This window comes from Mustela nivalis, assembly GCF_964662115.1.
Source record: "Mustela nivalis genome assembly, chromosome: 3".
NCBI classification, from domain to species: domain Eukaryota; kingdom Metazoa; phylum Chordata; class Mammalia; order Carnivora; family Mustelidae; genus Mustela; species Mustela nivalis.
The window spans coordinates 135,694,255-135,713,855 of record NC_139022.1 but is presented as its reverse complement, the minus strand read 5'-3'; the positions used below and the strand labels follow the sequence as shown (position 1 = coordinate 135,713,855).

General features: G+C 43.8%; 1 protein-coding gene across 1 annotated transcript in view; it reads left to right on the top strand.

Annotated features, from left to right (window-relative positions):
• The window catches only part of GALNT10 (polypeptide N-acetylgalactosaminyltransferase 10), a 213,910-nt gene that overhangs the window by 89,915 nt on the left and 104,394 nt on the right, over nt 1-19,601 (top strand). The window contains exons 2-3 of the mRNA XM_082725139.1: nt 4,784-4,886; nt 7,662-7,800. Of these exons, the coding sequence (XP_082581265.1) occupies nt 4,784-4,886; nt 7,662-7,800 (242 nt within the window). The remainder of the gene's footprint in view (nt 1-4,783; nt 4,887-7,661; nt 7,801-19,601) is intronic.

Below are 19,601 nucleotides of genomic sequence, written 5' to 3'. Positions count from 1 at the left end.
CCAGACTCTGAGCCAGATGCTTTGTGTTGATTAACTCCGTTCATTCTCCCAGCAACCCACGGGTTATGGCTATTCAGTTTTCCATATCTCTCAGTCAAGGAAATTGGGGTGCACCTGCCCTGAAAATGAAACCTAGATTTTTTTCAACTCTGAAACCAGAATGCTCTGAGTCATTAAACTGAAGTGCCTGCCCCACTGATGAGCCACCATTCACTCATTCAGCTGACATTTACTGAGGGCCTAACATGGGCCAGGTATTGGCCTAGGAATACACAGTGATGAACCAAAACAAGAGAGGCCCCCCTGCCTTCCAGAAACTCACAGTCTATCCCAGGGAGAGAACAGCAGATCTGGTTTGATCTTTGGGGCTGGCAAGCTATGGGATTTGGGACAAATCTATTCTCTTAACTTCAGATTTCATATCTGTAAATCGAGGCAGCTGGATTTAGACAGGTGGTTTTTCCAGCGTTACTATGAATCAGAATTGCTTGGGGAATGTGTTTAAAAACACATGTTGGCCTCTCACCCCCCAGATGCTTTGATTTAGTAAGTTTAAGGTGGCACCAGGAAATTACATCTATAATGATGGCCCAGGTCTCCCAAAAAACACCCTTTGAGAGAGAGTGATCTGGCTGTAAACCCCATTAACACACAGTATCTATTTCTTGTCAGGCCTATCTCCATTGCCTAGCACAGTGTCTGGCACAGGGTAGGTCTTGAGAAACATTTGGTGATAGTTTGGATGATCCATCTATGGGATTTCTGTGGATGGACCTCAGAGAGTCCTGAACCACCTGAAACAGACCAGTTTTTGTTAACGTTTGTGGGTAGAGTTCAAAGGGTCCTTCAGGCACTGAAAGCTGATTTTGGGATTGAAACCTAAATTTTCTGCTACCAAATGCTCAGACCTATTAATTGGAAAGCTTTTTAGCTTGTTTAACAAAATCTGAATTCTTTATCAAGGTGATTTGATGAGATGTCAGTTTACAGTAGATTCTTAAAATCCTAAAGGAGTTGATGACCAGTTTTCATGTGTAGCTTCTGGAAGTCCTCGGGATACATTCTGTTTTTGTGATTTTTCTCACTTCTTCTGCAAGTACCTATTGGGTAGGTAGTGCTGTTTCCATTTTCCAGGTGGGAAAATTGGGGTACTCGTGACTCCTGTAGCTTATCCAAGGTGTCTCCATCCTGCAGGGGCTCTCTTCACTGAAAACTAGGCTAGGAATCAAAGAACATGGCTCCTATCTTCTTGCCTGCTTATGTGCCCTTGATTGGGTAGGTTGTCCTCTTTGGACCTCAGCTTCCCCATCTGTAAGATGGGAGAGGAGTGGACTAATTGATTCTGAGCAGCTGCTTAGCTTGGATATTTGAGGTTCCTCTATAACTCCGTGCTTAGACATGCAGAACTCCCTGTGTCTGCAGGCTCTGATATCCTATTAGTTTAGGGAGATGGAAGGGTTATTGAGACCACCTCAACAACATAAATCTTCTGCATAGAACATTCCAGAGGGTCAGACATCGTGAAAGCAAAAGCAGTGCAGGTGGTAGAAGCTGAGGGTGTGAATCTTCCAGAATTTTGGAACCTTTATTTTCTACCGTCAGTTCAGCAATTCACTGTTCATCCTGAGAAGATTGATTGAGTCTCCTTCCATGGGGTCACAACTGTGAGATTCAGTCCCGTACCCCATTCCCAGTATCGAGGGAAGACTTTCACGAGCAGATGGAGGAAACACAGCCCTTCATGGAATTGTGTAGACTCTTGAAATTGTCCTTTGAGTTTTACCTGAGCCTTAACAATAGGAAATATCCTTTTCCCCCCGACACTGGCAATTTAAAAAACAAAATAAAATCTCCAAAAACCACCAGCTTGTTTTTGCCAGCGATCATAACTAACTTTTTTGTAACCTTTGATGCTACATATCTATTCAACTTCGATGCTGGAGCCCAGGTTTGGTCTGACCAGCACCCAAGCAGGCAGGAGTATGGCATTCTTCATTGTAGACCGTAGTTCTCAAACCTGAGTGTACATCAGAATCTCTTGGAGGACTTATTAAAACACAGATAATAGGGCCACATCTTGGATGTTAAAACATCGAAGAGTTTCTGTCTCATCAGGACTGGGGCAGGGCCCAGGAATTAATGTTTCTTTCTTCCTTCCTTCCTTTCTTTTTCTTTCTCTCTTTCTTCCTTTTTTTTTTTTTTTAAGATTGTATTTATTTATTTATTTATTTGAGAGAAGGCGAGCACATGAATGGAGAGAGGGTGAAGCAGACCCTGTGGCCAGGGAGCCCGAGCATGTGGCCCAATCCCAGGAAGCGGGGATTAGGACCTGAGCCGAAAGCAGATACTTAACTGACTGAGCCACCCAGGCAGCCCAGGAATGAACATTTCTAACGAGATCCCAGGTGGGGCAGTGCTGCTCACACTTTGAGAATCTCTTTGTATAGGCTCCTTCCATTAAGGTAGCCTCAACTTGCTGATCTTCTTTGTCCCACTAATGACCTCAGCAGTCAACTAAAGTTCCCAGTTTTTGCATAGCAGAAGAGGGAAAAGGAATTGAGAGAGGGAGGGCTGGAGAAAAGATTGCTAACCAGCCGTTGACCAATCCCTCTTGACCTCTTAGCAATGAAGGGTTTTACCTTGCACAGATCCCTGACCCGCCCACCCCAAGACTTGGCTGCTCTGTGTGTGAAATGGGAAAGTGGCCCTGGTCAGTTTCCAAGTAGATTTATTCACTTGTTTGGAGATTTGATTGTCCATTTGTTTTTAGCAGGGGCGCTTTCTAAAATGAAATCCACATGGAACCACGGTTCAGAAAACAGACAGATGCTTGCTAGTCTGGTTGAAAGGGGGTCGATCTCCCACTCTCAGCACCCCTCCTTCCAAGACAGTGCTAAGCGTCTCCTGTAGAAACGTAGCTGATGCAGTTGAAATTTGCTGAAGGCACTTCCAGCTCAACTTCTATGATTTCTGAGAACTGTTCGTGGGCACGTGGGCTTTGTTTTCACAGTTTTCTTTCCCTCTCTGACCACATCTGGCATGCTAACTTTCCAGATCTTCTCCTTACAGCTCCGAGAGGTCTGTAGGAGAGGGAGCACAGAGGATTGTTATTATCATTAGAGCTGATGTAAGGATATTGAGCCGTTGTGGAAAATCTGCTAACACAAGGATCAGCCAGAGACTTAATAAACAGGTTTGGGGATGATTTTATTCTGGTGGCTTCTTGTTAGTGCTAATGTTGCAGCATGCCACATGCTCAGGGCCTTCGTAGCTAATTACATAGGAAATAGGACCATTGGATCTCGTATGCCACAGTGGCAAGAACAAGTCTGCAGGTTTTTTAATGGGCAAGGTGATGTGGAAAGCCATTCTCATTTATGTGAACACAGGAAGATCCTTAAACAGCCGTGCACTGCGGTGTTACCTGGGGAAGGCTCTAACTGAGCCACCGGGCCAAGTCTTTAGCTTTGACTGTTGGCATGGGGAAGCATCTGGCGCCTTCTAATGACCCCACATACTGGAATACAGCTCCTTTAATTAGGGAAACTGCCTCTAATAGGTCTACCAGGATGGACTTACCTCTCAGACACAATAAATGCCTGCAGAGCCTGGCCCCTAGGGGCCACTCTCTTGTGACTGCCGTATATATTCCCATTTTCTTTCAGCCCTCCAGTTGCTTGTTCATACATTCCGCACACAATGGCCAAACGTTCGTGCTGTTTGGGACTGGGCCGTTGGGACTGTAGAAGTGACCAAGACCCGACTTCTGCTCTGGGTGCAGAGCTCCTCAGGCCCAGCCCAGCTCTGCTACCCTCTGCTGCCCCTGGAAGTCTTTGCCCTGCCTCTCATTTCTGCTTACCTGAAGCTTAGCCCAAACACCCTCAAGTCTGCAATATTTTCCCCTGTTCTTCCTAGTGGAAGTCATTCCTGCTATAGCCCTTTCTCCAGGCCTCTGATTTGAGGTTCACTGAACCTGCCCTGTCCAGTATATGGCCATGAGTCACCTGGAAGGGTCTGAATTGAGATGAACACAAGTGTAAAATACACACTGGATTTCAGAGGCTTAGAGGATGCCTGGGTGGCTCAGGTTCATGATCCCAGGGTCCAGGGTTCAAGCCCCACATCAGGCTCCCTGCTCAGAGGCCAGCCTGCTTCTGCCTCTCCCTCTCCCTGCCACTCCCCCTGCTCATGCTCTCTCTCTCTCTCTCCCCCAACCCCCACTTCCCTCTGACAAATAAATTAATAAAATCTTTTTTTAAAAAAAAGGATTTCAAAAACGTAGTACAAAAAAACCCAATAAAATATCTTGGGGATTTTTTACACTGTGTGTTGAAACGATAATACTTTAGGTAGAATATATGGTAAATATATTATCAAAATGGATTCATCTGTTTTTTATTTTTAATTTTTTTTTAGTGTGAATACTAGAAAATTTAAAGTTACACATGTGGCTCTCACATTTGTGGCTCACGTATTTCTGTTGGACAGAGCTACACTTGTGCTTTCTCCCTTGGGGGAAAGGACTATCTGTCCATCTGTTTTCTCTCCTGCTGGTTTCGGAGTTCCAGGAGGCTGGACACCGTGTACCTGTCATCCTCCTGACCTTTGCCCACCTGACTGGCAGCACTAACAAAGGCAGATAGAGGGGATTCATAAATGAGCAGTTGATGACAGATCGTCAATCAGTACCAAAAGCTCCCATAGAGAGTGCGATTTCTGGGTCTCTGTTATTGAATTTATTACCCCTTTCCTTCTTTTTCACTGTTTTTATCTTTTTTTTAAGGGCTCCCACAATCAGCAGAAGAAGATATTTTTCGTGGGAGATGGGCAGAAGCTGAAGGATTGGCATGACAAAGAAGCCATCAGAAGGGACGCCCAGCGCGTAGGTATGGAGAGCAGTATCATGCATTGGCGGGTCCTGTGAAGGGCAGGTGCACACGTTTAGCAGGCGTGTCTGGACCTCCTGTTCACTCCCTCTCCCTTTGCCGCCATCCCTTCCCCTGCTTCCTGGGAAGGCTCCCTCTTGGCCTGTTAGCTGATCCCTTTCTCCACTCACATCACCAGATCCACTGCCTTCAGGATTTGTCCCCACCACCTTTACTGGGTGACAGATGATGTCCCCCTACCCCTTATGAGATAATTTACCACTAAAATGAGGAGCAGTCATGATAAGAGCCAACATTAATTAAATACCTGCAGTGAGCGAGGCCCAGGCCCCACACTTGGCACATTTTCTCAGGGAAACCCCAAGTCACCCTTTGTGGCCCATTTGACGAGAAGGGACCTGAAGCTCAGAGATGTGGGGTCACCTGCCTGCAGTCGCACAGTGAGAAAGAGGCAGGCTTGGGACTCGAACCCAGGTCTGGATGTAGCCACAAGGTTGAATGGATTTAGCAGGCTTCAGCTAAAGTTTTCTTTGGCTGATTAGTCTTTGGAGCAGTTCCTGTTATACTGGGGATTTGGGAAGGGGAGGGGAAGGGTGGAGTTTATAGAAATAATGTGGAAAGTCATCTCTAGAGAGCCTGGACTCAGAGTCAGGATGGCAGCGCTGGCACCACTGGCATCAGCTCTGGCAGCGCGTGACCATCAGATAGATCCCATGTTCTTGGAGCCTCAGTTTCCCCATGTGTCAGCGGGGCTCGCACTTCCTGCTCAGACAACCTTGGTGGTATTGTCAAGGTGACACAAATAAAGTGATGGGTATGAAGCAACTTTATAATACTGGAAAGCACCATAGAAATATAGGGATTGGTATTTTATTCATTTTTATCTTAGTTAGAAGAACCCACCACTATTGATTTTTTTTTTTTTAAGATTACATTATGAAAAAAACCAGACTACAGCAGGCTCTAATTAGAGCTGATATAATAACTGATGGTCAGGGAAATCTAAAAACACAATGTGCATTTTTCTGTAGAGCAGTGATTGAAAATGAAGGTGGGGGTGGGTGCTGGTAAACTGAGAAAGAAAACATTTGAAACAAGCTGATTTTCCAGGCAGTTATCATACGAGAATTATTAGAACATGGGAATAACTAGCAAGAAAAAGAGTAAGCAGTAGAGACATTTTTTTTTGAAGATTTTATTTATTTATTTGACAGACAGAGATCACAAGTAGGCAGAGAGTCAGGCAGAGAGAGAGGAGGAAGCAGGCTCCCTGCTGAGCAGAGAGCCCAATGTGAGGCTCCATCCCAGGACCCTGGGATCATGACCTGAGCCAAAGGCAGAGGCGTTAACCCACTGAGCCACCCAGGCGCCCCAGTAGAGATATTATTAAGAATAATAATAACCAGCTTGTGTTGAGTGCTAACTCTGTGCCAGGCATCTTGCCCTGCGTTACCTCCTTAATTATCACATTGAACCTTCTTTTCCCCTTTCATCCAAAGGGCAAAGCCCAATCAGAGAAAGTCTTAACAGCACATCCAGGGTAACAAAGCTGCGAGTAGCAGGTTTGGGCGTCAAGCTGCACTCTGCCAGACTCTAGGGCCTGAACTCACCTGTACTGCCTTCCTGAAACTTCCCTCTCTAAGCAGTTGCTTTGGCTGTCCTTTTTCTGCTGGCTGCATTTGTGTCCCTTGCGGAATCTGTCCTGGGCACTAGCCAGCAGCATCTTATCATGGAGCCTTCGGAGTTAACAGATGTCAATGTCCTTTCTCTCATCTGGTTGGGTGGAGTAGGCACAGCCCTTGGCCCCACCTGTCAGCCTGCACCTTCCCATCAAGCTGATGTTGTCAAAATTTACTTTGCAAAGTAAATAGGGTATTGCTCAGACTGCAAGCTCCAGAAGGCGAGGTGATTTTTAACGAGCTAATTTTATGACCGTTTCTTCAAGACTCTGTCCACTTGCAGATCACTGCACTGTTATTGCAGGGGTGGGTATGGACTTTCCTACTCACTGTCTGCACCCTGGGAACCCAGAGAATAATTTCCTGGCGCATCAGGAACTCTCCCCACTTGGATTGTACAGAGAAGGGACAGCTAGCACTTTACCCACCCAAATCCATGACTTTTCGGGCAATCGTGGCCTAGGCTAGGCAGATCTTAATCGTTTGCTGACTTAAAAGATCAAAGCATCTTTTATCACTTGTAGCATTTTCTCTTTACATATGAAGTTTGCCTCGCCGAGAGTAATCATAATATAGTTTATAAATTCTGCCATGTATGCACCCTCACTTTTGACTTTCTCAGTGGGGTGTGGGTACCAGATGGAGCAAAGCTGCCGTTCAGAGAGTTGGTGTGACTGGCCCAAGGTTAATCAGCTCATATGAAGTAGATCTGGCCTCCTGTCCAGCTGATGGGATGCCATGGTCAGGGATGTCTGGGGCCTCTGGTAGAGTAGGGTGAGCATGGACTTTGGAGCTCACAAACCTGCTCTTACAACTTTCTTGAGTCCCAGTTTATCCATCCATAGAATGAAGCCTCACAGGTCCGCCGTGACAGCTTGCTGTGGGGATGACGTGAGAACAGGTCTGTGAAGTGCGTAACAAGGGCGTGGCTGAAAAAATTCTTATTTCCCTCCCCTCTGTAGACTTCCCCTGCAAAATCTGGAGGTCCACTCTGTATCCATGTATAAAGTTTTATCTCTGTGGTTTAATCACATTTCTCATCCTTCTTCCCCCACTCCATTCGATTAGCAACATTGACTTTGCTCTTTGCTCCTAGGAAATGGAGAACAAGGGAGACCTTACCCCATGACCGACGCAGAGAGAGTGGATCAGGCGTACCGAGAAAATGGATTTAACATTTACGTCAGCGATAAAATCTCCCTGAATCGCTCTCTCCCTGATATTCGGCACCCAAAGTGAGTGTGACATCTCTCATCTTCTGGGATCCAGGGATTTTGCCTGTGGCTCTTGATGAGAATTAATTAAAGAACAGCGGGCTGGAGGAAATTCCCTCCGTGGTACACAGGGCCATGATGCAGAGGTTTATATGATCGGATTCCCCGAGATTTAGAGGTGGGGTGGCAGAGGGTTGAAAAAGAACCCGTCTCCTTCCCCTTCACTTTTCAAGCAGTGGAAACTTTCGGACCTCTGCTTTTCCCCTCTGCTCTGGCCTATGGGCACGTGCAAACCTCACCTTCAGACAATTGCAATGACAGTTTCAACCCTCATGCTCCCCACTTTCTGTGTGCTACGTTTTTTTTTCCTTTTCTTAAAAGAGGGCTGTGCGCCTGTATATTTATGTCCTTTTTTAATAAGCTGACTCAAATCACTTTGAGACTGGACACATTGTAGCAGGGATAAAGAGCGTAAGAGTGGCCGCCAACATTCCCTCAACAGTTATCATGCGTTGTTTACAGCATCTGAAGTTCCTGTGAGGTAGGTCCTACAATGGTGCCCATTTTACAGCTGAGGAAACCGAGGCTTAAATGAGCATCCTAACTCATGGCCCCGGGGTGGCAAAGAAGCTGAACCAGGTCTCCAACTCAGCCAAAACCTATACTTGGGACCTTAAGCTGTCCTGCCTCCCTAGCCATTTTCAGGAGGTTTACTGCGGTGGTCATAGTGATTTTCTACTAGAGCAGGAGTTCTTAAAGTTGGTTTGCAGTGGAGTTGCCTGGATGGTTGTTAAGAGCCCAGGATACTGTGCCTCACCTCCATAGATCTCGATTTAATAGATTTGGGTTAGGGCCCAAGAACTTGCATTATAAGTAAGCGCCCATGTGATGCTGGTGCAGCTTATCTTGGATTCACACTCTGGGAACCTCTGCAGGCTGAATTCAAAATGGCTGCTACAGGAAGACTAGTACCAAGTGGCACCAGAACACACAGTGTTTTGCTCAGGGGTTTAGGAAGTAGAGCCCAGGAAAAGATAATATCAGCTAACACTTAGTTGGTGCTTATTGTATGCCGGGCTTGGTTCTCAGCCAGTGGTTCTCAAAGTGTGGCTCCCAGGCCAGCAATGCCATGGGTACCTACGAGCATATTAGACATGCACATTCTCTGTTTCCAGCCCAGATCTACTGCATCAAAAGCCCTTGAGAGGGACCCAGTAGTCAGTGTTTGAATAAGCCTTCCCGGTGATTTTATTGCAAAGCTTAAGTTTTAGAAGATGTTCTAGATACTTCAAGTGCTTTGCCTCACTTAGCCAAACCTTCCAAAAACCCAATGAGGTACATACCTTTATTACCATCGTTTTACAGATAAGGAATCGAGGCATGAGAAGGTTAGATGATTTGCATAAGATGGCACAATGGGTCAGTGGAATCAGAACTTGAATTTGGGAACTGTGACTTGACATCTTGACATCTACAGGACAGGCACAGCTTGGAGGTACTACACGTTCTACTCCAGAAAACTGTGGTAAAGTGAGTCAGATGAGTTCTTTGGTTACCCGGTGCACATAAAAGTTTACACTATGCTGTCATCAGTTAAGTGTGCAACAGCATTATGTCTAAAAAAAGTATATACCTTAATTAAAAAAACACATTATTAACACACACACAAAAAAATGCTAACCATCATCTGGGCTTTCAGTGAGTCGTAATCTTTTTGCTGGTGGAGGGTCCTGCCTCAACGTGGCACCTGCTGACTGATTGGGGTGGAGGTTACCAAAGGCCAGGGTGACTCTGCCAATTTCCTAAAATAAATCAACAGTGATCTTGGCTGTATCAATCAACTCATCCATTCCAGAAAGATTTCTCCGTAGCATGTGATGCTGTTTGATAGCATTTACCCACAGGAGAGCTTTCAGAATTGAAACCAGTCCTCTCAAACCCTGCCACTGCTTTATCAACTCAGTCTGTGTAATATTCTAAATGCTTTGTTGACATTTCAACAATCTCCATAGCGTCTTTACCAGAAGCAGTTTCCATCTCAAGAAGCCACATTTTTGCTCACCCATAAGAAACAGCTTCTAATCCATTAAAGTTTTATCATGAAATTGCAGTGATTCAGCTAAAACAATGATCAATGAAAGTTAGAAATGCTCTGAGGATTACCAGTATGTGACATACACATGAAGCAAGCAAATACTGTCAGAAAAATGACACCAACAGACTCGCCCAACATGGGGTTGACACAAACCTTCACTTCGTAAAAAACATGGTATCTGGAAAACAGTAAAGGGAAGTGACCATAAATAGATACTAATCCCAATAGTAAAGAATTAATCTTGATAATACGTTGGGGCTACTTACAAGATGCTTTCTGTCCCATTCCATCTTTCAGTTCCTGCAGCAACACCTTGAAGTTGGCCTTATTTTTATTATCCTCTCTACTTTGTAGATGAGAAAACTGCCTAGCCAGGAATCCGTCCCCCAGAAAATATGCTGCCTGTCCAGGATGGGCCCTATTCATAAGGACTTCTTGCCACGAGGGGAGGGAGGGTGGGGCCTCAGAGTGCTTGTCTGTGGCATTTGCAGTAATTTGTTTCATGGTCTTCACTTCAAGCCCCAGATTTTTCATCTAAGTCTGAGCATGTAGTTCAGATATTACTGATGTTGCTGGATTCAGAACTGTGACCTGACTCTGAGGGTCAGAAACTCAATTTATGTGTTTAGCCCCTTGCAGAGTTCAGAATTTTACACTAATTTCATCTTGCCAGCTCTGGAAAAGAAGTTCATCTGGGAGCACTGCCCTCTGACCTCAGCTGTTGTTCCGCACTACTGTGGGGTCTCAACTCTAGCGACCTTGGGGGTGGCTTTAAAAATAGACAAAGGCAAAGGCGCCCCCCCAAGACCACTGGAATCTGAGTCTCTGGGGGTGCCTCCGGGGTCTCGGTAGTTTCTAAAACCTCGTAAAGCAATGCTCACTTATAGAACTAGGGTTGAGAAACTGCTGGTGTGAAATAAGGAAGATTTTTTACAATGAGAGAGAGAAGCTAGGTGTGGTCACAGCTTTCATCTGTCCATTCATCTCTTCAGTCTGTAAATATACAGGCATGGTCTCCTATATGCCAGGCCTTGTGCTTGACACAAGGATCACAATGATAAATGAGCCATTATTGCTGCCTTGTGCAAGAGATGGGGACAGACAGACCAGACAGGTCATTACGCCCCAAATGAGAAGACCAGTAATGAGAGTTAATAAGAGTAGACACAGAGTACCCGGAACCTCAGAGGACACCCCCACCCAGCCCCAGCCTTTGCGGGAAGACACTGACGGTGGAGAAGTAGGCATGAGATGAAGGCTCTCCCGGCTTACTGACTACAAGTTTGAGGCTCCCAGCTGATGAGAGGCACCTACAGCTCTGGAAAAGAAAGGTCTTCTTAATCTAGGAGTCCACAGATAGGACCATAAACCTGAATGAGGCAAAACATTGCATTTTTCTTTTCAGTAACCTCTCACGGAAATGTGGTGTTCCTTGCCGTTACGATGGAAGGCAACAAAGCACCTGTGATGTCGTCACCAAAAGAAATCACTTACCTTTACATCACTTTACAAGTGTCTAGAAACGTCCTGAACACTCATCCCTGCTGTGAAGGGAAGGTAGTTTTTAGAACTGCCCCTGGATCGTACTGTGTTCATAAGGAAATACTTTTATTACTGTATTTCAAATTGTTTATTATTTTGATAACTGTATCTCGGTCTAATTGGTTTCCTTTATCATCTGACCTATTTTATTTTATGCATCATAAAAGCTACTCTGAGAAGCGGCCACAGGCTTCGGCAGCCTGGCAGAGGGGTCCAGGGCGTCAGTACGGTGAGGAACCCCTGTTCTAAGTGGGTGTGAATGGAGCCTGAGGACGCTTCAGGCTCCGCCCCATGAAAGATGTTCCTAAATCCAGTGCTCCTGACCACCCCCCCAACCCCTGCCCAACACACACTTTTTGGAATTCCCACTTTCCAGAAATGAGTTGATAAATGTCTTAGAGAGCTTTTACTTTTTTTCCCGGGCTGGAGGGGTTTGGTGGATCTTTCCTGCAGACAGCAGAAAAGTGTGAGGAAATTAGAGCAGTGGAGACACTCTCTCCCTCTGGTTTCTTTTAGCTGAAACAACTTCTCTAGCAGGAGCTGTTTTATAAGTAAAATGTTTGCCTTTTACTTCTTCAGCTGAGTTTTGGCAATAGCCAAGAGCAGGGCTGAGGGGCTGTTTGTGCCAGCTGCATTTGCTCCCACCAGAAGCTGTACCAGAGACCATGGAGCCACAGAGAAGGGAGACCAGGCAGTTGGGCCTGACTCGTTGGGCTTGTAAGTGGGAGGCGGCCAGCTGGCTCTGCGGTGATCTGCCCGCTGCAACCCGAGCCTGAGGGAGCTGAATGGAAGCTGGCTGGTGCACTGGCCTGCTTTTTCTGCTCCTTCCCGAGGAGGTTGGGGGGTTGCTCAGCAGCTGTGCAGGAAGGCCCCTCCAGGGCACAGAGCTGATGGCAGCAGCCCCAACTGCTGGAGTGCCTGGGGTCTGAAGGTTCCTGTGCGAACTTCTCCTCTGAGAAAATGGTGATTTTCTCCCATGCAAAGACTGTTTGTGGTGGGACTGAAAGCAGTCAACATTCATGGTGGGAATGAAAACTACCTACAATCCTGACCTGCTTTCCCCAGTCCATTGGCTTAGCTTTCAGTAATGAGTGAACCCAAATGGAATCTTTGTTTCAGTTAAAGGTCCTAATCTACCAGATTCTTGGTTCCATGCTTCCTTTTGCTTGTTGCTTTTTGCTAAATTAACTCTGTTGATTTATGGTATATGTTGAATTTCCTTAAAAGAACTTAGAAGTTCATACCGTTATAATAAGCCAGTATTCTGTTGATCGCCTTTACATCTCCAGTGGGTTACAAAAGCAATAACAGAGGCAATTATGGCCTATTTGTGTTGATAAACATTTATTAAATATATACTCTGGAAAGAAAGATGGCTTATAAGCACAAGTTTAAATCAACCACACTTATAGCACTTGTTGTAATGGTAATCATAGTGCCCCCAATATGAATGTACACAGAGACATACAAAAATGCTATTTGGGGGTCAAAACAGAGTAACAAGGACATTTTCCTGCCTGAAATAACAACAACAAAGGACAAACTGTGAAGCAGTGGTTTACATGATACTGAACATCAGTCAGGGACAGACAGTAATTCTTAAGAGATGGGAGACAAATGAGGTGAACCTTACAGGTTCCCCAGCTTTTGTCTTGAGAGAGTTTCCATGCCATGGTGTAAGAAGGGGAGCCCAAGTAAAGTCCAGGGAGACCAAAGAGGTCAGAGTTCACAGGACCAGTTCCCAGAGAAGAGAGAGCCATATGGAGATTGAGCTGTGGAGATCTGCAAAGCAAACCTCAACTACTCAGCAGATGTCTGATGAATACTTACCTGTGCAGAAGCTTCCTGAGACTGGGAAAGGGGTCACCCAAAAGAGTTAGAGGGAGCAGTTCTTAGCTCTCACACAGAGCTGAGACTCTATACCACTCAGACTGGGAAACCTCATAACTCATAACTTTTGGAGAATTGAGTAGAGCACTTAAAAGAGTTTTACCTCACAAAGACTAATAATTAGTCCTAAGCTGAACAGTGCTCTGCACTAGTCTAAAAAAATCTTATATTATGACCCAGAAAGGTCAAACTGTTTCTAAGTAACTTAACTACATTCTAAAGCAAAGCTTGAGACTATAGAAAGACAAGGATTTAAAAAAGAAAAAAAAGACAAAGATATTCAGCATGAACCAAGGTAAAACCCAGTCACAAATTATCAGGCATGGGGCGCCTGGGTGGCTCAGTGGGTTGAGCTGCTGCCTTCGGCTCAGGTCATGATCTCAGGGTCCTGGGGTTGAGTCCCGCATCTGGCTCTCTGCTCAGCAGGGAGCCTGCTTCCCTTCCTCTCTCTCTGCCTGCCTCTTGCCTGCTTGTGATCGCTCTCTGTCAAAGAAATAAATAAAATCTTAAAAAAAAATAAACTTTAAAAAAAAATAAAAATAAATTATCAGGCATGCAAGGAAGCCAAGAAACATGGCCTATAATGAGGAAAATACTAATTAAAATAAACCCAGAGTTGACAACCATTTTAGAATTAGCAGAGGACACTAAAACAGTTATTATAACTATTCCATATGTTTCAAAAATTAAGTAGACACATGAATGATCTAAAAAGACCCAAACTGAACTTCTAGAAATGAAGCTAACAATGCAGTGAAAAATAGTGCATGGGATAAATGGCAGCTTAGATATTGCAGGGGGGTTGGGGGGAGTGAAACTGAAGAGTAGGAAAATAAACTACTCCAAAATAAAATACAGAAAAAGAATTTTTCAGAATTAAAAGAGCATTAATGAACTGTGGGACAACATTAGCAGTCAAATATCTAGGTAATTGGAGTCCATGAACAGGTGGAGGAAAACAGTGGCCAAAATTTTTCTATGGGGAGTGACAGCTATAAAACCACAGATCCAAGAAGCTCAATGAAACCCAATCCAAGAAACATGAATAAAATGACACCACTGTACATCATAATCAAATGACCAAAAGCTAGTGATGAAGACAAAGTTTTAGAGTATGCAGAGAAATAACACATGTTATACACAGAGGACCAAAGGCAAGGATGACAGAATTCTCACCCGGGAACAAAAGAGGCAAGAATACAGTGCAACTAAACTTCTTGAAGGTACTAAAAGTAAAAACTCTGTCAACATAGAATTCTATACCCACAGAAAATAGCTTTCAAAAATAAAGGCAAATTAGAGACTTGTCAGACATTAAAAAAACTGAAAGAACTTATCACAGCAGTTTTGTCCTATAAGAAATGTTAAAGGAAGTCCTTTAGAGAAAAAATATGAGAACAGATGGAAATAGGGATTCCATTTATAAAGAATGAAGATCACTGGAAATAGTAACTCTGTGGGTAAATTATTTATTTCTCCCCCTCCCAACTCCATCCCACCCCATCCCCTACACTATTTCTTTCTTATTATTTAAATCCTTTTTTAAAAGTATCTGATTGTGTAGCCAGAAATGATAACAACATGTTGTTGGGTTTAAACCTATATAAAAGTACAATGTATGCCAACATAAAGGTCAGAGAGGAGAAATGATTTTATACTACTATTAGATTCTCATACTACTTGTGAAGTGATATATAAAGGTATACTGTTATAACTTTAAAATATATTCTATAAATCATAAAAAAGCACTAAAATAATAAAAAGTTTTGTAAGCAAATAAGTCAACAAAGGAGACAAAATGGAATAATGAAAAATATTCGGTTAATCCAAAAGAATGCAGAAAAAGAGAGAAAAGGGAACTGAGATCAGAAAAAAGAAATAGAGGGGTGTCTTGGTGGCTCAGTCAGTTAACATGCTGACTGTAAGAAACACAAAGATACAAATCAAAGCAAAAGGATAGGAAAGATCTGCCATGCTAACACCAATCAAAAGAAAGCTTTGGTGGCCAAATGAGTATCAGTTAAAGTAGAATTCAGAACAAAGAGTATCAGGGATAAAGAAAGTGGTTTTGTAATTCAATAAAGTTGTCCTTCATTAAGAGAACATAACAACCTAAAATGTTTATGTACCTCATAAGAGAGCTTCAAAATACATGAAACAAAAAGTCAAGGAAGGGCAAAGAGAAATAGACGTAACCACAATTATGAGATTTCAACACCCTTCTCTCAAAAATTGATAGAATGATTAGAAAATCAGCAAGGATATAGTAGACTTGAAGGCATTATCCACCAGCATGACCCAACTGACATTTGTAGAACACTTTACCCAATAACAGTAGAACGTCCATTTTTTTTTAAAGTGCATACAGAACATTTTCCAAGATAGATCATATTCTGGGTTGGAAAACAAGTCTCCACAAATTTAAAAGGATTCAAAGTGATACAAAGTATGTTTTCTGACCACAGTGGAATTAAATTTAGAAACTAGTAACAGAACAGTCTCTTAAAATTTCCAAATGTTTGGAAACTACGTAATTCGTGTATGAATAACAGATGGGTCAGAGAAGAAATCAAAAGGAAAATTAGAAAATGTTTTGAACCAAATGGTAATGAAAACAGCATATCAGAGTTTGTGGGGTGTCACTAAAGCAATGCTTCTGGGTGAGTTTGTAGCATTCAGTGCTTACTTTAGGAAAGAAAAATGGTCTCAAATTGATGACATCAGCTTCTCCTTTAACATACTAGAAAAATAAGAGCAAGTTAATCCAAAATAAGCAGAAGAAAGGAAGTAAAAAAAGATCAAAGCAGAGATCAGTAAAGTAGAAAACAGAAAAACAGGGGTGCCTGGATGGCTCAGTTGATTAAACCTCTGCCTTCTGCTCAGGTCATGATTTCAGGGTCCTGGGATCAAGTCCCACATCAGCCTCTTTGCTCAGCAGGGAGCCAGCTTCTCCCTCTCTCTGCCTGACTCTGCCTACTTGTAATTTCTCTCTTTGTCAAATAAATGAATAAAATCTTTTTAAAAATTAAAAAAAAAAACAGAAAAACAATAGGAAAAAAATTAGTAAAACCAAAAGCTAACTCTTCGAGATAGTCAATTAAATGGATTAACTTCTAACCAGACCACTACAGAGAAAAAGAAGACACAAATTACCAATATCAGGAATGAGAAAGGTCATATATTGTGATATATCAATAGATACTATACCTATTAAGGGACTAAGAAAGGAATACCCTGAACAACTTTATGCCTGTAAATTCGGCAACTTAGATGAAATAATAAACTCCTTGAAGGACACAAACTATCAAAGCTCACTCAAAAAGAAATGATTAACCAGAATAGTCAAATTGATAATATAGTTAAGAACCTCCCCACAAAGAAAGCTCTAGGTCCAGATGGGTCCACTGGTGAATTCCCCCCCCCAAAAGGAATTAATACATACTCTACCTAAACTTTTCCAAAAAATGAAAGAGAGTGGAGTACTTTCCAACTCATTGTGAACTCAGCATTACCCTGCTATGAAAACAAGACAAAGATCTTGCAGGAAAATTAAATTATAAACCAGCATCCCTTATGAGCAGGTTGGACAGGTCCTGTTATTGTTGTCATCATCATTACTCACTTTCTTCAGATGAGCAAATAGAAGAATCAAAATGGCGAAGGGAGAGTGACCTGTGGCCAAAGTCACACAGGTACACCCTGGGCAGAGTTATAGCTGGAGTCCAGTTGGAAATAGATTTATTGTGGAGGTTTGCCAGCCATTGCAGTATCCAAAACACCCAGATAAGAGTAAGGAATCGGGAGGAGGGAGACACCTGAGGGGAAATGAGTGGGCCCAGGAGAGCTGGCAGCGCTGAGGACTTGAGAACTAGAAAAGCCTGATGTTTATAAATATCCCCAGAAACTGAAACAGAATCTTCTGAAATGGTGATGTGAACCTGAGCAAGAAAGGCCAGGGATGTAACATGAATTGAGTTTTCCTGATCCCAGAAGACGTTGCCAGCTACACATTTATGTTGGGGACCCTGGGGGTCAAAGGAAGCTGTTGGCATAACTGCCACCTGTGCTCTTGGGCTCCTGTCCTGCATGACCACCTATGGGTATACCCCCAGCTAATTAAATCAGGAACTTAATCTAAAGTAACTATGTATTAGGGGGCTTCTTTCCCATGCCTCCACTCCAAATCTGTAGCCTACCTAAAATATAGCTAGCCCCTACTCATTTATACTAAAATGATCAAGTGTCAGTTCCTACCATAAGGAGATTGTAAGCCTATTAGTCGCCTTAACCTGCCTCTGCGAGTCTTTCATTCATTCATTCATTCATTCATTCAGCACATATTTATCATGTGCTTACCATGTGGGCTTATTATATGAGCTAGTCCTTGGGGAAACAGCAGTGAAAAGAATAGGCAAAATTTCCTTTTTTCCTGGAGCTTACATTCTGCTGGGTGAAGGAGATCATAAACAATTTTCTTTTTTCAGATGGTGATAAATAGATTTAAGAAATGGAAAGAGGGAGAGTAGAGAGAAAGTGATGGGAATGAGATGGATTTTATTTCGGTGGGAGAGAGGCCTCTCTAATAAGATGACATATGAACAGAGATACAAAGAAATGAGGAGTTTAGCAGGGCAGTTAACTGGGAAAAGAACTCTGTAGGCAGAGGAAACAAGCAAAGGCCCTGGGGCCATCATGGTGAGCTTTGAAAATGCAAACCTGAACTGGTAGTGACTTATGATACTGCACAGACAGCTACAAAGATGACTAAAGGCAAAAGGGCTGTCAATTCCCATATTCTATAGAATTTTTTGGAGAGTGAGAGGGCCAGAGGGTCTGACTTCGAGAAGGTATTTCTCAGAAGGCAGTGGCTATTGTAGGGGTTCAGAGACAGCGGTAGCTTTTGGGGGGTGGTGGACTGTGTCTGGTGTTCTGGCCAGCGCCATTCCCAGTGGGACAGAGAAGGAAACCGCTTCCCTTTCTTCTACTTGGCGAACCTGTGGGTGTCCAGACTGCTGTCTGCTTCATCTCCTTAGACCTTTATTGGACTGAAGAAAGTCAGCCCCATTGCCCACCGGGGGCATCACGTTTGGCCTGTGGAGCCCAGTGAGGCAAGAGGAAGGGGATGGGAGCAAGGCTGGAGAGGTGTCAGGGCCACATGGGGCTTTGGCTTTTACCAAAGCGAGTGAGATGGGCAGCACTGGAGAGTTTTGAGCAGAGAGCTACATAATCTGATTTTCCTTTTCAGAGGATCACTTCAGTTGCTATGTTAAGAACAGACTGTAGGCGGCCAACGGTGGAAGCAGGAAAACCAGTTAGGAGTTTGTTACAGCCAAGCAAAGCAGAGCGACAGTGACTCAGACCACGGTGGCAGAGAAGTAGCAGAGAACCAGTGGCCGCATTCTAGATAGACTTTGAAGGTGGAGAGGACGGGATTTACTTATAGACAATATGGATATGGAAAGAAGAGAGGAGACGGAGATAATGCCAAGGTTTTTGGCCAGAGCAGCTGGGAAGATGGAGTTGCCATTTACAGAAACAAAGGCTTGGAGAAGCGCAGACTTGGGGAAAACGAAGATTTTTATTTCTGTCAAGTTTAAGACGTCATTGAGCGTCCAAATGACGAGGTCAAGTAGGCAGTTTAGTAAATGGTGCCATTTATGTTGTGAAAAATGGAAACGGTGACGGTGTCCTTTTTCTGAGTTGCTCTGTTTTTATTGTGGTTTTAATTAACTTGCTTTCTTTGAATAGCAAGAAATGGTTGAGGCATAATATATAGTAAATCTATAAGTGATCCAGGATCAGCTGTGGGCTATGGCGTGGTGTGCGGGGTCATGGATTTTGGGTGGCCTGTGCAGGTCATGGCAGAGATACGCACACCCCCTTCCTCCCTCCGCAATGGGACTGGATGGCCGGAGTGTACACCTGCCCCTGTCCCACCTCCCACGGTGCCGAGAGATATGTCAGATCTTCTGTGGAACAGGCTTGGAAGGCGTATTTAGTATGTATTTTTGCAGTTCTTACCCTTTTCTCCTGATCCATGTGCTGGAGTAAGCTTGGTTGACAGTTGCTAATGGAGAACTTCAGTATAAGCCTAGCACCCCTGGGATGCTCAGGCTGGTGGGGATGAGGATGTCCTGGCTTGACAGGTTGGTAGCAAGGCAGTTTTTGTAATAGGGGCAGGAGGTTGGAAAGAAGGGCCGTAGCCTGAGTGATTTGTGAGCAGAGAAAGGAAAAAGTCCAGATTTCTTTGGAGCATCACTGATTTTTTAGGAGGCTTAAATCAGTTCTTTGAAAT